The 16,122-nt window shown below is 42.9% G+C and overlaps 1 protein-coding gene across 1 annotated transcript; it reads left to right on the plus strand.

Annotated features, from left to right (window-relative positions):
• Positions 1-139: 139 nt before the first annotated feature.
• Positions 140-13,026, plus strand: CLN5 (CLN5 lysosomal BMP synthase). The gene is made up of 4 exons (XM_020783511.3): positions 140-369; positions 2,061-2,226; positions 5,733-5,958; positions 10,947-13,026. The coding sequence occupies exons 1-4, from the start codon at positions 266-268 to the stop codon at positions 11,456-11,458; spliced, it is 1,008 nt and encodes a 335-aa protein (XP_020639170.3). The 5' UTR covers positions 140-265; the 3' UTR covers positions 11,459-13,026.
• The last annotated feature ends 3,096 nt before the right edge of the window (positions 13,027-16,122 follow it).

Raw genomic sequence — 16,122 nt, forward strand, 5'->3', positions numbered from 1 at the left:
ACTCCCCGCCCCCCCAGAGGTGCGCGAGGAAGGGAAGCCTCGGCTCCCTTCCACCCACGTGGGGTGACCCAGCCTCCCCTGAGTGGGCGGGGAGCTCGTGCTTCCGGAGGCGCGTGAAAAGACTGCGGCGGCCTTCCCTGTCACGTGACGGGCCGAGTCCATCAGCTGATTCCCTCGACTGGAGGGCGGCGGGAGTGAAGTTGCATGGAAGCGGAAGCCCGGGCAGCGGTTGCGGCGCGCTTTGCCCTTTGCGCCCACGGCGGGTATGGCTGAAGGGTGGGCCTCGCTCCCCTTTCTGCTGCTCCTCTGCCATTGTGCCTGTTTGACGGCCGCCTCTCCGCGGCAAGGAGGGTGGCCTGTGCCGTACAGGTGAGTGGGGTGGGCCGCCCCTTCCCCGGTTTTGCGCGGAAGGAAGGTGGCTTAGGCGACATGGGATAGGGCTCCTCTCAGGTGCGTAGCCGGACCCTTGCCAGTAGGCAGCACTCCTGTACATATTCACGTGGGAGGAGAGAAAGAGGTATAGTGGGAGTGAGCGGAAGGGAGTTCGGGATCGAGTAGATTTCTAGGTGAGCTGCACTAGGGTAGACGCAGTTTCTGATCTCTACCCAGTCGTGACAATTACAGGATAACACCCATCGTGCTTTCCCACCCTACCGTAAATTGTGCTGCTGAAATGAAAAGAGCTGGTGGGGGTGGGGAATAGATCTGAAGTGGATTCTCTCTACCTAGAAGGACCACGGTTATCTGGCATTTTTTTTAAAATCCCGGATTTCGCATTGTTTACCAAATCCTCCTCCTGTTAGCATTTTGGACTGGTGCCACTTTCCCACAATTGGCAGAGTATGTAACTTCCCAGCCATATACAGTGGTGCCTCGCTTAACGAGTGCCTCGCTGAGCGATGAAATCGCTTAACGAGGCACTCTGGGCCATCGCTCAGCGATGGCCCCTATGGGGTTTTTTCGCTTTGCGAAGATCGCTAAGCGATTCGCTTAGCGATCTTCGCATAACGAAGCCGGGGAGAACAGCTGATCGGCGGTTCCAAAATGGCCGCCGGAAGGTCTGCGCCACATTTTCGCGCCCTGCCCTCGCTTAACGAGGGCACGAAAATGGCGGCGCTATGAAGAAACATCGCTGAACGGTGAGTTTTCAAGCCATAGGAACGCATTGAACGAAGTTCAATGCGTTTCTATGGCTTTTTTAATTCCGTTTAGCGATGTTTCGCTATAGCGAAGGTTAATCCGGAACGGATTAACCTCGCTATGCGAGGCACCACTGTACTGTATTGGATGCTGTGGGTTAACATAGCTGGCCCATCTCCAGGGAAATGCAGTGGGGACTGAAACTCTCAGTCCCAGCTCCAGTCCATTGACTTATACTGTACCAGCTTTTATTTAATTCTGACTGGTGGATCTTAAAACTCCAAATGAAGTGCAAAGTAGATGCCTGAAGTCAACCCACCTCTGATAGGGTGTTTCTGAGCACTTGGAAAAGTACTAATTTGAGGATAGAAAATGTGGTGATCTCCAGCGATTGGACTGCAGCTCCCATCAGCCCTAAATCAATGGTGAGGGATTGCAGTCCCTGGCATTTCCCAACCCCATGCGAAACCATGGTAAGTGTTGCAGTGATCTCTAGATTTCACTTCCTGTTTTAACCATATAGCAAAAAGAACACTCCAGACAAGCTCTTAAAATTTAAGATTGTGAACTAAATGTTGGCACCGCTCTTAAGGGTGAGATCACATAGGCATATTTCATACTCACTACTGATCACTTCAGAAAGGGCTTGATGTGTGTACACATCTTGCATTGTCAAGTTTCAAAGGCAAACCTTTTATAACAAAAATGGTTTAACCACTTAATAGGAAAGCCAATTTGGTGGAGCAGCTTTATGAGACAGGTAACTGTGATGTGAAGATAAGAGATGAGTCCCAGATGTTAGCTTATTGTGGTAATGTTGTTGTGTTTGTTTTATTTTTAAAATAAAAATAGTACAGTATTTATTATTTCAATTAAAATGATTAAATTTTTTTAAAAATAATTGATTTATTTCAATACAGGCGTTTTGATTACCGCCCAAAAACCGATCCTTACTGTCAGGCTCGTTATACTTTCTGCCCCACTGGCTCTCCCATTCCAGTGATGGACGACAAAGATATCTTGGAGGTCTACCGCTTGCAGGCACCTGTCTGGGAATTCAAATACGGAGATCTCCTTGGCCATGTGGTACGATGAACTCTTTCCTCCCCACCCTAAGCTTTTATTCTTTTGCTATTATCCTAAAGTCTTTAAACTAAGAAGTATAATTCAGACAGATAGACATCAGCCAATTCATTCTATCCCTAATTAATGTATATAGAAAACATTGACATGACAACTAGTGGGAGCCTCTCCAGGGGGGGCTTTTCACTTTTGTGGTGGGGGAACACTGTGAGACTAATAGATCTGATTATTATAAAAATGATCAGGATTTTATTTTTTACGAAGTTGCATTAGCTAACATTGTTACAGCAATTCATTTCTTAATCAAGGGAGTGGGAAATATTTGGCCCTCCAAGTGTTTTGGATTACAACTCCCACGATCCCTTACCGTTGGCCATGGCAGATGGGCTGATGGAAGCTCTGGGCTAAAGAATGCCGAGCTGTGTTCTAGACATTAAACAAGTTTAAATATTTATCTGCACCTATAGAGGAACCACATAGTATTAATTTCTTGACACTCCCATTTACAAAGTGGGTTTGCTCATTTGTTCAGTAGCATTCATAGACTTACATTTTTTGCCATCTGTTTTACCATAAAACATCACCTCTAAAACAGCATAATTTACCAGTTGCACTTGCTAGATGTGTAGAATCTGGCTCACTGACCATTGTAGTTGGCTTGTTTCTGAGTCAAAGCTATTCTGGAGTCAGCAGTTTGAAGATTCTGCTTTTAGACTACAGTTCCAGGCATGTTTACTTAGAAGTATTGCCCCTTGAAAATTCAGAGGGATTTCGTCGTCGTTTAGTCATTTAGTCGTGTCTGACTCTTCGTGACCCCATGGACCAGAGCATGCCAGGCCCTCCTATCTTCCACTGCCTCCCATAGTTGTGTCAAATTCATGTTAGTTGCTTCGATGACACTGTCCAACCATCTCATCCTCTGTTGTCCCCTTCTCCTCTTGCCCTCACACTTTCCTAACATGAAGGCCTTTTCCAAGGAGTCTTCTCTTCTCATGAGATGGCCAAAGTACTGGAGCCTCAGCTTCAGGATCTGTCCTTCCAGTGAGCACTCAGGTTTGATTTCCTTCAGAATTGATAGGATTGTTCTCCTTGCAGTCTAGGGGACTCTCAAGAGCCTCCTCCAGTTCATAGGCATCAATTCTTCGGCAGTCAGCTTTCTTTATGGTTCAGCTCTCACTTCCATACATCGCTACTGGAAAAACCATAGCTTTGACTATTCGGACTTTTGTTGGCAAGGTGATGTTTCTGCTTTTTAAGATGCTGTCAATGTTTGTCATCGCTTTCCTCCCAAGAAGCAGGTGTCTTTTAGTTTTCTGGCTGCTGTCTTCATCTGCAGTGATCATGGAGCCCAAGAAAGTAAAATCTGTCACTGCCTCCATATCTTCCCCTTCTAGTTGCCAGGAGGTGATGGGACTAGTGGCCATGATCTTAGTTTTTTTGATGTTGACTTTCAGACCATTTTTTGCACTCTCCTCTTTCACTCCCATTACAAGGTTCTTTAATTCCTCCTCACTTTCTGCCATCAGAGTGGTATCATCTGCATATTGGAGGTTGTTGATATTTCTTCCGGCAATCTTAATTCCGGCTTGGGATTCCTCCAGTCCAGCCTTATGCATGGTGTATTCTGCATATGTTAAATAAGCCAGGGGACAATATACAGCCTTGTCGTACTCCTTTCCCAATTTCAAACCAATCAGTTGTTCCATATCCAGTTCTAACTGTTATTTCCTGTCCCACATATAGGTTTCTCAGGAGATAGATAAGGTGGTCAGGCACTCACATTTCTTTAAGGACTTGCCATAGTTTGCTGTGGTCCACACAGTCAAAGGCTTTTGCATAGTCAATGAAGCAGAAGTAGATATTTTTCTGGAACTCTCTGGCTTTCTCCATAATCCAGCGCATGTTAGCAATTTGGTCTCTAGTTCCTCTGCCCCTTCGGAATCCAGCTTGTACTTCTGGGAGTTCTTGGTCCACATACTGCTGAAGCCTACCTTGTAGGATTTTCAGCATCACCTTGCTAGCGTGTGAAATGTGTACAGTTGTATGGTAGTTGGAGCATTCTTTGGCACTGTCCTTCTTTGGGATTGGGATATAGACTGATCTTTTCCAGTCCTCTGGCCACTGTTGAGTTTTCCAAACTTGCTGGCATATTGAATGTCGCACCTTAACAGCATCATCTTTTAAGATTTTAAATAGTTCAGCTGGAATGCCATCACCTCCACTGGCCTTGTTCTTAGCCATGCTTTCTAAGGCCCACTTGATTTCACTCTCCAGGATGTCTGGCTCACGGTCAGCAATTACATTGTCTAGGTTGTCCGGGATATCCAAATCTTTCTGATATAATTCCTCTGTGTATTCTTGCCACCTCTTCTTGATGTCTTCTGCTTCTGTTAGGTCCCTGCCATTTTTGTCCTTTATCATGTCCATCTTTGCACAAAATGTTCCTCTAATATCTCCAGTTTTCCTGAACAGATCTCTGATTTTTTCTTTTCTGTTATTTTCCTCTATTTCTTTGCACTGTTCATTTAAGAAGGCCCTCTTGTCTCTCCTTGCTATTCTTTGGAAGTCTGCATTCAATTTTCTGTAACTTTCCCTATCTCCCTTGCAATTTGTTTCCCTTCTCCTCTCTGCTATTTCTAAAGCCTTGTTGGACAGCCACTTTGCTTTCTTGCATTTCCTTTTCTTTGGGATGGTTTTTGTTGCTGCCTCCTGTACAATGTTACGAGCCTCTATCTAGAGGGACTTACCTCTGAGTAAATATGCACAGGCCCTTGTAGTACGGTCCTACGCACATTCAATTTAGAATCAAGTCTAACATTGTTTACCCAGGAATTTACTCTTTCATATGGTTGCACAGGATTGTAACCTCAAGAGTGACTGTAGGTAGAGGAGCTACAAAATTCAGGCGAAGGCCTTCACGTTGCTGGAATAGAGTCTACAGCAGTTCTTACATGCAGGAAATTTTGTGTCCATTCTTTAGTGTCTCTAGTTGAAACAGATTTTGGGTGGCAGCAGCAAAACTGCCTGACCTGTATTTGGGGAGACTATCCACCACTCAGAATACTCAGTATGGGGCTAGTATGGAGTGAATTGGTGGGCTCAGCTTAATGTGAGCATGCCAAATATGAAGCTCGGAATGGGTTGCTAATGTTGGGCTATGTACAAATGAATGGATGAGTAAGAAATTCCCCATAATAGCTTTTTTAGCCCCTCCCTTGTTGGCAGTTTGATGGCCCCCTAATGTGGTGGCCCGGCCAGCCCTCTCTACTGTCATTGTTGTTCCATGTAGCCAGAGAGAATGCTGGGGCAAGCTGGGAGCTGACACGTTTGTGTGTGTTAATCAAATGTTTATGCTTTGTAGTTAAGTTTTGGAGAGCATAAGAGTTATACACTGATTTTGGGCTATATGGTTGTCTGGCTTCCCTGACCTCAGCATTGTTGAAGGGAGAAGTCTATATACAAATGGGAAATTGTATATGTACAGGAAATTGATTTTTCTGTTCTTTCAGAAAATCATGCACGATGCTGTTGGTTTCAAGAGTACCATGTCTGGAAAGAACTACACAATGGAATGGTATGAACTCTTCCAGCTAGGGAATTGTACATTTCCACATCTACGCCAAAACATGTCTGCACCTTTTTGGTGTAACCAAGGGGCTGCTTGCTTCTATGAAGGAATAGATGATGCCCACTGGAAGGAGAATGGGACATTGATTCTGGTGACCACAATCTCAGGTAAAAAGGTTATTGTGTATTTGCGAAGGCTTTCATGGTCGGGATCTAATGGTTGTTGTGGGTTTTCCAGGCTCTTTCCAGGCTCACCATAATCACTCATCTCCTGAAAAGGACAAAAGCTGATCTCACAGCCATAAATACTCAGCTTCCTGACAAATTGCACCGGAGAACACAGCGCTGTCCTCTGAAGATTCCGGCCACAGACACTGGCGAAACGTTAGGAAGAACAACCTTCAGAACATGGCCGAAGAGCCCGAAAAACCCACAACAACCGTTATTGTGTACCTTGTTTATTCAGTCAGGAGTAAATCTCAAGAGTTACCACATGCCAATAAGTATCCAAGAATTAAATAAGAGCTGTCTTTTTGACGTCTTAAAGACTAATACATTTGGCACAAGCTTTTGTGGATTGCAGCCCACTTCATCAGATGCACTGAGTGTTTGCCTCAGTTTGCAAACTGAGGTATGCAAACCTTCTCTCACAAACACTTTGGTGACAGGCCTGTACATGTTTATAGGCAACCACCCAACTTGAAAGGATCACTCACCAGACCTCACAACAGAATTTGTGGGAGATATATTTTGTTGTTCAGTCGTTAAGTTGTGTCCGACTCTTCGTGACCCCTCTCCCCACGGACCAGAGCGTGCCAGGCCCTTCTGTCTTCCACTGCCTCCCGGAGCTTGGTCAAATTCATGTTGGTAGCTTTGATGACACTGTCCAACCATCGCATCCTCTGTCCTCCCCTTCTGCTGTTGCCTTCACACTTTCCTAACACCAGGGTCTTTTCCAGGGAGTCTTCTCTTCTCATGAGATGGCCAAAGCACTGGATCCTCAGCTTCAGGATCTGTCCTTCCAGTGAGCACCCAGGGTTGATTTCCTTCAAAATGGATAGGTTTGTTCTCCTTGCAGTCCAGGGGACTCTCAAGAGTCTCCTCCAGCACCACAATTCAAAAGCATAAATTCTCTGGACATCAGCCTTCTTCAACCACAATAAGCACTTAAAGCCCTTAATAGCCTTTGCATCGCCACCTAGGTATAGGAGGGGATTGCATCATCTGCATACAAAAGTACCGATATATTCCTGTCCTTAAGATGGAGTAGGAAAATCATGGGACTGGATAGGGAGGATGCAGTATCATTTAGGTATCAATTAAATATAAGGAGGGTTAATAAACATCCCTGATGCATTCCCTTATTTGCAGGGATTGGGTCTTAAAGATCACCATCAGATGAGATATTTCTTCCAGCAATCTTAATTCCCGCTTGCAATTCATTGAGTCCTGCCTTTCGCATGATGAGTACATCAGTGCTATTCCTGTGTCTACGCTGGAAGCATTGTTGCAGGACTTCTCAGTGTCATCTACATCATAAGGGGTTCATACAACCACTCAGCCTTTAATGTGATATCTATTATCATTTACCAGCAACTGACTGTTACATTTTGCATAAAACATGCAAGCCAGTCTCCACACAAAAAGGAAAAAATGGTGCATCTAACAATTATAAACTTCAGTACAGTGGTGCCTCGCTTAACGAGCGCCCCATTTAACGAAAAAATCGCATAGCGATGGCTTTTTTGCCATCGCTTTTGCGATCGCACAACGATCTTGCCTATGGGGAAAAATCGCTTTGAAGCCCCGCCGCTCAGCTGGGGGAAAATGTCGGCAGTGGGCTGTGGCCTCGGAAGGACCCCGAAGCCACCGTCCCCTGCCGACAATTCCCTTTCGAGCTCTCAAAGGGCCCCCTCCAATATTGGAGAAAGCCCTTTGAGAGCTCGGAAGGCTCTCAGCGGCGGCGGGGGAAGGGTACGGGGGTGTCGAAGGCTTCCAGGCCTTTGCCTGGAAGCCTTGCGGACACCCCCCCCACCCTGTCCCCGCCACCGGCAGCCTCCCCACGCCGCCTACCCCGGCCATTCTCAGACGCCTGGAAGTCCGAGAACGGCTGGGGAAAGTGGCGCGGGGAGGCTTCAAGCATCGGGGACAGGGTGGGGGTGGATTGGGAAGCTTGAAGCCTACCCGCGCTGCTTACCCAGGCCATTCTCGGACTTCCAGAAGTCCGAGAACGGCCGGGGTAGGCGGCGCGGAGAGGCTTCAAGCTTCCCGATCCGCCCCCCAGCCTGTCTCCGATGCCGGTAGCCTCCCCGCGCCGCCTACCCAGGCCGTTCTCAGACACCTAGGTGTCCGAGAACGGCTGGGCTAGGCAGCGCAAGGAGGCTTTAAGCGGCGGGGACAGGCTGGGGGGTGGATCGGGAAGCTTGAAGCCTCCCCGCGCTGCTTACCCAGGCCGTTCTCGGACTTCTGGAAGTCCGAGAACGGCCGGGGTAGGCGGCGCGGAGAGCCTTCAAGCTTCCCGATCCACCCCCCAGCCTGTCCCCGCCGCTTAAAGGGTAACTGGCGGTTGGTGGGATCCAAGCCCGGGATGCCTGAAAGGCATCCCAATCCCACCACCCTTCCCCCGCAGCTTGGATCCGAGCCGCAGCGACTACCCCAGCCATGGCCGGACTCTAGGGAGTCCAGCCATGGCTGAGGTAGCCGCCATGGGTCAGATCCAAGCCGCAGGGGGGGGAGGGAAAAAACCGGATAATCCGTTCCAATTGGAACGGATTAACCGGTTTTCAATGCATTCCTATGGGAAATGGTGCTTCACATAACGATGTTTTCACATAACGTTTTTTTTTCTGGAACCAATTAACATCGTTATGCGAGACACCACTGTATTCAGAAAAACCAGGGAGAGAACTCCTGGGACACTCTTGCGTCTGAGTTCAGTGTGGCCATCCTTCAACAAAAATTAACTTCGATCACAGTTTTCATCCTGTTGTAAACAGACTTTGTTTAATTAATTCGTTTAAGCATTTTTATCCTACTTGAAGTGAAAAGACTCCAAGACGAACCTTTAATCAGTTTAAAACAAGGTAGTCCCTCCACTTATGGTTACAGCCTTAGAGGCATTTCTGAAGGCATATTGTTGGCGCATTTCTAGGAAAACCCAGAATTGCTAAACGGGTAGGGATTGTATACTTGGGAGAGGCAAGGATGAAACAGTCCTTTCATTCAAGTTTGCAGTACATAGGAAGGTGACGGCTAGCAATCAATCCTTGCTGTGTTCCAGTGTTTTAAGTCAATCAATATGTGATAAGAAAACGAAACATTAATCCCATTATTGCTGATTATACAAATAAAACTAAGAAACAGCAATAATGATAATACAAAATTTGAACTGGCATGCATTCCTCTCTGTAGCATGGAAGAATTTAGAAAAAACTTTGCCTTTTTATATTTTATGCCACTCACATACTAACAATAATGATAATAAATTGTTGTTGTTGTTGTTGTTATTATTATTATTATTATTAATTTTGCATGATCTGGACATTAAGATCAGTTTTTAAAAATGTGTGCAGTCCAGGCAAAGTTAGTCATGTAGTACCCGATTCCAGCAAAAGAGGTTGCAATATATTAAGTATACATTACATTAGAAGTGATTAACCTCAGATGGGTTGTGCTCAAATGCCTTATAAGCCTGAAGAAAAATCTTCGAAGACAGATTAATTAGAATATTAATATCTGCTTGTGTATTTATAAATTCTGGACCTATTTAAATCTTTTTTTAAAACCCAATATTAGGAGAAACATAGAATCTAAGTCAGATATCTAACTATCTAATGTGTGTCCTCAGAAATGACTTGCAAAAATATCTTTCAAAAAATGACTTTGTAAATATCTGGGAATTTTATCCATAGTCTATAAGTGGATGATAGTTCATTAGCTTGCCCTGAGCAAGAAAGAGAGTGCAATAGGAACCCCCCCCCCCCCCGGTGGTCAGAAAAGCTCCTAAGGGAAAGCTCCTGAGGAACCCAAGGTTGTGAAAGGGCATGGCCTGAGGAGATTTTTGAGTTGGAACACACCATGAGCATGAGAGGAATGAGCCCTTCATACTTTGTGTGTGGTATATGTGTAGATAGGCATGTGTACACATTCACTCAGTGTGAGTCCTTGTGGAAACATGGAACTGATCACACTCCAGCCATATATACAAGCTAGCTCTTCTAGTTATAGGTGTCTGAACCTGCGCAGAAATCGTTGATAGAAAAGACAGTGTGAAAAGGCACATTGATAAAGGAGAATAGTGGTTATTTATCTGTTTTGTGATGTCAGCTACTAAGTGTAGGCTCCTATAGAACATGCATTATATTTGTGTAGCTCGCTACGAGCCCAAGCACCTGTGCACAGGTAAAGAAGTCAGGGAAAGCATTTTAACACGTTCATGAGCATTTCCATTATTGCTGAATTTTGCCAGAGATAGTGTATACAGTTGTCTTCTCTTTAAGTACGGAGAAAATAAGAAATTGAGCCCCCATGGCTTCTCTTAATGCTACGTATCCTTTCACACCATGGGACCTCACTAATCACTACCTTAAGTCAACCCACCTTGACTCCTTTGCCACATACAAGGCAAGCACAAATACCATTGGCTCGTATTATGTATATATAGTATGAGCTTGTTGAAGGAGTTGCTAATACCAACCATTCTTGGTTTTTTGTTTTGTTTTTTTTGGCCACAGCCCTTATAGGAGCTCTTCTCAGGTTCCAGGACCCCCTGTCAAACAGGTATCTTCAGAAACTTCTCACATTTCTTAAGTCTGTGGCCCCCTTCAAATGTGCTAGGACACCCCCTCGGCCCCCGTTGAGAATGGCTGTGCTAATACTATATATACTTGTGTGATTGTACATGTCTATGTACAATATGAGGTTGAATAAGTGTACTTCTAGGTCTTGTTTATAAATATACGTTGAGAATAGATAGATTTTGCTATATATTAGCAAAAATAAAATCAACAGGCAAAGTAAAAATAGGCATTATTTATTCATATAGGTTGCAGACTCCATCTTTTCTGGGTGCAGAATTTTTAGCCCACAATACCAGTAGCTGAGCATAATGTAATTCTTAATGTAATGCTGTTGCCTCCCTTCCTCTCTCCTTACAGGAGCTGTATTTAATCAAATGGCAAAATGGGTGAAATATGATAATGAAACTGGCATTTACTATGAGACATGGATGGTGAAAGACAGCCCCGAAGAGCATGCTATAGTGTGGTTTGAGTCTTATGAATGTTCTAAGTTTGTACTGCGGACATACCAAAAATTGGCTGAACTTGGGGCCATTTTCAAGAAGATACAAACGAATTACACCACTATTACTCTCTTTAGTGGAGAACCCACTTGCTTGGGCAATGAAACAACTATATTTGGACCACATGGAAACAAAAGACTAGCTGTTGCTATTAGAGATTTCTACTATCCATTCAAACCTTTCCACACAATCAAAGAGTTCTTTGTAAGCCTCTTGAGAATACTGGATGAAGTAGTTTTGGACCATCAGTTTTATCTCTTCTATAACTTGGAATATTGGTTTTTGCCAATGAGATATCCTTTTATAAAAATAGCCTATGAAGAAATCCCATTACCTAACTCAAATGCCACCCTGATTGGTGTGTAGTTTTATCTCCGAGTTCCAAAAACCCCACAGCTTCATTCACTAAGGACAAGCCAAGAGATGTCTCAGAACTGCCTCATGGACATGTAGATGGTTGCAAGTAATGGTAGATACCTGGGTTGCTACTAATATTGGGCTAATTCTACTGATGGAATGAAGACATCTTACTTTGAATTGAGTAAGAAAATGAGATTAGACACACACACACACAGGTCTTTAATTTTCTCTTCACAAATATACACAGGGTGTGGTAAACCCACATGGAGTAAATTTCTGCTGAATAGCCGGCAGATAAATATTTTTTAAAAATAAGTGAACAGAAATAAAATCTAAAACAGTACTCTGTGCCAGTATGAAATTGATATCTAAATATCAGTTATTACAATTTCAGGCTAGGGGTGGTTTCTCCCACCACCTCATTTGAGAAATTGGATAAGAAACATGGGCATAGGCACAGTATGAAATTGAGTCTCTCCTGAATAGATAATATCCACCCCATTTCAAATCTGAAACCTGAGCAGAGCACTTACAGTTAAAGGCTAAGAAACGTCAAGAACACACCAGTTTCTATGATCAGTGCATTGTTGAACACGTGAATCTTTAAAGAATAATAGTTATAGGTGCAGTTACTCTTTCTGGGGTTGGTACAGTTCCCTCTCAAGGGCAATTATGGAAACTGAGGTGACCAGTGATTTCTGTTAATCATGAGTGCTAAATTACTAGGCTTCTGCAGTCTTAATGATGTAATGACTAATACATATGCTGCTGCTTGAATTGTTTTTCAAACAAATCTCAATGAATTGGCTTCCATGGGTTACATTTTGCAGTCTAAACCTGGCAATAAAAGTGAAACTGCTGAAAATGGGGTAGGGACTACCTCTGATCATAGCCAGAAGTCCAATTCCTCTTTTTCAAAACTGGTTTGTGTGTTCTTGGGGTGCTGCAATTCACTTTTTTTTGTGGAGAAAATTTGGGGGATGGGCAGACCAGGACAATCTGGGGACCACAAAAAAGCTTGGGGGTGTATGCAGTCCTACTATAAACAGTATAACTCTGTATTTTATATACCCAACCTAGACAGTGACCAGAATCCTATTGATAATAATTGCATTGGAAGGGGCCTATATGGACATCAAGTCTAACCCCTGCTCAATGCAAATCAAAGTAGATCTGACACATGGTCTTCTAATTTTCTCTTGGATGGCTCTAGTGCTACAGTCCTCACCACCTCTTAAGGTAACTGAGATGCACCCCAGCAATTAGCCTCAGTGAATTATGCAAACTAGACAAAAACACCAGTGGGATTTTTGGTCAGTGTAGACAGTAATGCAACTGCTTGAGTGATTTAAAACCATTGCCCGTACTTGGCTAACCTAGGGTAACCTGTACTTGGGTTACAAGTAAACTGCAGGAAACATTTGAAAGTTCACACTCTGCATGATATATGCAGAGCTTTAATCCTGCAACCTCTGCTACAGATGTTTAGGAGAGAAAAATATGAGTTTTTCATGTATGTCTACATTGGTTTCTTTTTTTTTAATTTAAAGTCAGAATAAAAAGTATAAAAGCTGCTCAGGGCTCCTGTGTTAGCTTTACTGTGAGGACTTGTAGTCCTTTGCTCCTGGTTAGTTGTTTAAGAGTGACTGTTACTGAAATACTCTGTATTTAACTAAGATTCTTCCACAGTTTGGGTAAGTCTGAGAATCCAACAGATGAGTGGCTTGCTTCTTACGCCAGGAGTGAAAATGAATTTCACTTGTCAGAAAGGGGAAAAAATTGTTCCACTAGAAAACGTGTGCTTAGGTGACTTGGCAACTGTATATCCTACATCATTCTTTTAAGTGATAATGTATGTTCTGTCTAGAGAACCATGCTATGATCTTTCTGTGCCCAGATCTTATCATTGAGCTTAACAATTCATGCCTTCTTTATGTGACAGACATAGCCACGTTCCCCCTTACTGTTTTTCTAGTAAGCTAAAAAAATCTTTAAAACAAGACATTTTAAGTATTTCTGCTAACTTTAAAACTCACAAGGATATTTCCATGTATGCTTGCATGAGCTGCCATCTACTTCCTCAGACACATCTTTGCTTAAAGAACCAAGCAGAACTCCAAAAAACGCATCTTCTAAGCCAAGACAGAGAGAGACAGAGAGAGACAGCAGAGATTTCCACAGGAAAGAACACTTAATCCAGGAACTCAGGGATCACTCTTGAAGAAATAATCACAGGCTGAGAAAATTCCGTGATATTTTCTGTACTTCTCAGCCATGTAACACTTCAGTATGGAAAAATGTAAACTTAATGTGAGTGCATTGGTGGAAAAGCAGTGTAAAAAATGCAATCAGGACATTTTAAAAACATTAAACAATACCCTTTTAAGTGCTGCTAAAGTTGCCATAATGAATCCCCATTTGTTGCACAAATATTACACAAAAAAGTAATTAGAACTGCCGTACCTCTTCAAAACATGTTTGCTGTTACTAACGAGACATCCACTTGTGAAAGATGTTTAGTGAAGATTGTAGCTAATTTTATCTTTAGTGCTCAGTTATTCTACATATGTGGAAAAGTACAAAATTGCCTGTGTTTCTTAGTACATTTAAATAAAGAAAAGTTAGAAGCTGCTTCAGTACTTGCATATATTTTGTATATAAACCAATACAAGCTTCTGGATATTAAAAAGAAATTATTTACCCCCACTATTTTTTTTCCTGTTCACAAATGATTTTAATTCTCATAGGTCAATGGGCATAATGACAATCTTTAATTTCATGGATTTTATTTTATTTTTTACCACTGCCACATAACTTGGCCTACTGACCAGTATACCAAGCCAAGGATTGTGACTTTTTGTTTCCTTCAACCAAAAAAGATAATTTTCTTTCTCACACCATTTTTGAAACTCAGGTTAATTTCAAAACAGTAACAAAAATTCTTCATAGAATTATACTCCAGGTGTGCCATAACCCCAATTATTTATTTATTAATGCAAATGAACTCTGAGGAATGTTACAACACAAGAAAACATGTCTTTCAAAGGACCACTACTCCCAGCTTCATTTTTGTTAGTGGGCTGGTTAGCAGCTGTAGTACCCATGTGTGTTTTAGTATCCACATGGAGCTCTGTGGATACTTTGTCGTTATTATGGAGCTTCAAGTCAGAATCAACTTATAGTGAACCTAACAGGCCTTTCAAGGTAAGTCAAATATTTGAAGAATCACACCTCCAGTGAGTTTCCATGGCTGAGCAGAGATTCAAACCCAGGCCACCCGAGTCCTAGCCCATCACTCTTATCTATTACACTACACTGGGTATCTTCTGGCCTTATGCACAACATTAAAATTCCATGCAGTATGCGAGGGATGCAGCCTGCAGGTTTCTACTCACAGAATTTGCAATACAGTTAAAAAGAACAAAAAACCCACCAGACAAAATTCTGGGAGTGGGAGCCCCAAAACAAGGAGGCTTCAGAGCAGCCCTTTCTGTTTCAAACAGCAAGAAAACTGCCCCAGTGAACTGTGGGAATAAAAAGCCTATCTAGAACTTGCAAGGTTCTGATACCCATTAGGGCACCTCCAAAGGAACTATTCGTCATATGAACCTCTGGAATTCCCAGATATCTGGACTCCCGCTCTGCACTGGGGCAGTTTCCTTGTTGTTCAATGCAGAAGTGACCTACGAAACATGCTTTCACACTCGGATTCTCAGTCCATTGAGCAAAGTTTTATCAAAACTGTACACTTGCACTTAGCACAACCTGCTCTCAACTATGCATTTGGTACATAGAAGTAATAAAATAGGTACAGTTTCTAATTACAAAAGGCTCCTATACCCCAATATAAAATCGATATTTACAAGGCTAAGGTTCTGCCTCACTTTCAACAGAATCCACAACTGATTTTTTTTTTGGTGACATTTATAGTTTACTCCATATTTTCTTCAAAGTGCTTTTTCAGGTCTTTAACTTCAGTTATGAAATGTTCAAAATCTGCCCAAATTGGTACAGAAAAAGCTGCCTGCTGCCCACTTAATTCAGTATGCTTTGGAGAAACACTCCATAAAATTACTACATTCTTTCCATTCAAAATGTTAACAAAACCATGTTTCTCCTTGTATAGCACAGATCTTCAGTAGAATTCTTAATATCATGGGAAATTATAAATACTTTTGTAACACTTCACTTGGTGGAAAACTGTAGACACAAAGCCTCCCTTTTCATATTGCAGCACACCAAACCACTTACTGCAATGGCATTTGTTTTCACAGTAAAATCTTGTGCTGATCATTAACCAGGGAGGGATGTGCATCACCTTGTTTTTTTAAAAGGCAAGGAATGAAAGAGAAGCCAATAGGGAAATTTTTAAAGGAGTACTACACAGCTGATGCCTCCCTCCTACTCCATCATGAAATATGTTTGAGACTGAAGGCAATCTGAGGAGCTAGATGCCATGTAGCTTTGGAGAAAACCTGCTGCTTAAGGAACAACCCTTTTTTAAAAGCTTCTAAAACTAGTTTACCTGTTCTTTTGATCCTAACTATTATCAAACTTTTTGATTCTTATTTTGGATAGGATTAAAGAGCCATACAGTGGTGCCCCTCTGGACGATTACCCCACTTGACGACAAATCTGCTTAGCGTTGAAGTTTTTGTGATCGCAAAATG

Source organism: Pogona vitticeps, chromosome 3, assembly GCF_051106095.1.
Source record: "Pogona vitticeps strain Pit_001003342236 chromosome 3, PviZW2.1, whole genome shotgun sequence".
NCBI classification, from domain to species: Eukaryota; Metazoa; Chordata; class Lepidosauria; order Squamata; family Agamidae; genus Pogona; species Pogona vitticeps.

What these genes read in the sequence shown, in the direction of transcription:
- CLN5 (XM_020783511.3), top strand. Translation starts at nt 266, where the DNA reads ATGGCTGAAGGGTGGGCCTCGCTCCCCTTTCTGCTGCTCCTCTGCCAT. An exon ending in GAGATCTCCTTGGCCATGTG is followed by an intron (nt 2,227 to 5,732) that starts GTACGATGAACT and finishes CTGTTCTTTCAG; the next exon opens with AAAATCATGCACGATGCTGT. An exon ending in TCTGGTGACCACAATCTCAG is followed by an intron (nt 5,959 to 10,946) that starts GTAAAAAGGTTA and finishes CTCTCCTTACAG; the next exon opens with GAGCTGTATTTAATCAAATG.